This window comes from Monoraphidium neglectum, assembly GCF_000611645.1.
Source record: "Monoraphidium neglectum strain SAG 48.87 unplaced genomic scaffold scaffold00364, whole genome shotgun sequence".
Taxonomy (NCBI): Eukaryota; Viridiplantae; Chlorophyta; class Chlorophyceae; order Sphaeropleales; family Selenastraceae; genus Monoraphidium; species Monoraphidium neglectum.
The window spans coordinates 28,890-30,017 of NW_014013264.1; the positions used below are offsets into that span (position 1 = coordinate 28,890).

At 60.2% G+C, this 1,128-nt stretch overlaps 1 protein-coding gene across 1 annotated transcript in view; it reads right to left on the reverse strand.

Moving 5' to 3' along the window:
- Nucleotides 1-305, reverse strand: part of MNEG_3021 (vesicle-fusing ATPase) — a gene marked incomplete at both ends in the record, with an annotated part of 1,113 nt that extends 808 nt beyond the window's left edge. Inside the window, one exon of the mRNA XM_014048508.1 lies at nucleotides 192-305. Within this exon, the coding sequence (XP_013903962.1) occupies nucleotides 192-305 (114 nt within the window). The remainder of the gene's footprint in view (nucleotides 1-191) is intronic.
- Nucleotides 306-1,128: the final 823 nt, after the last annotated feature.

The following is a 1,128-nucleotide window of genomic DNA, read 5'->3' on the forward strand; positions in this document are numbered from 1 at the left end:
AGAGAGAGAGAGAGAGAGAGAGAGAGAGAGAGAGAGAGTGTGTGTGTGAGAGAAAATCCTGGCACCCTTATAAACCTCCACTTCAGCCCTCTGGATCCTCCAAACAATCCCCCCATCACAACCCTGACATCCCATCAAGTGCCCATTGCAAGCGTCTCCCAGCCCTCTGCCAGCCCCGCCCCGCCCCGCACCTCTGGAATGTCACGCAGCTCAAAGCACTCCTGCTGCCGCAGCACGCGCGCCACCTCCTCCGGCCGCAGCGCGGGCACGTGCAGCTGCACGTTGAACGCTGCGGACAGGCCCATGCTGTCCAGGACCTGACGTGGTGTGCATGCAGCAAGGTAATCTAGGTGTGCGTCATCATTTTCGAAGGACCTCACCAGCGTCGCAAAAGGAATGGTGGAGGCAGTTGCCAGAGCGCGTGCTGATCGACCCTTTGCCGCAGCGCATGTCTCAACAGCATGGTTTAGCAGGCCTCGTTAGTCGCGAGGAAGATCGGCCCAAATGCACAGAGGCTCCCCGTTTTCGGGGGGGGGGGGGGGGCAAGTCGCAGGGCGTGGACTTGCGCCAATCAGAGAAGAAACCAACATGCTACCCTGTGGCGCACCTCGCCGCTGCTGCTGGTGCCTATCACGAGCAGCTTCCTACCCGCCGGCGGCTGCTTCTTCACCAGCACCAGGAGCACCTGGGCGGGTGGGAGGTTCCTTATGAGAAATCAGGTCCTGGACGCCAACAGAGGCACCGCAGGCAGCTGGATAGGGAACGGCATTAGTTGAGACGGGCCGCAGTCTCAGAGGGTCACATGCAGTTGCCAGCGGCGCTGTGTCGAGCGCCGGAGGCACCGGGGCCCCACCTGCAATATCAGGTTGCTGAACCGGGGTCCAATGGCAACATACTCCAGCAGCCGCTCAATGTCATCCTGCAGTGATATCCCAGGGAATGGGGGGTCACGGTTGTGGTGAGATGGGATGGCTGGGTGTGGACAGGCACTGTGAGATACTCATGCTGATGCGGCTTGCAGATGCTGCCGGCCAATGAGGTTAGCAATGCTTGGTAAGCACAGGATTGGAACTTGCGGCAGCATGCGCGGCACGCTTTCCTGCAGGGACATGGCTGTTAAATCCATGA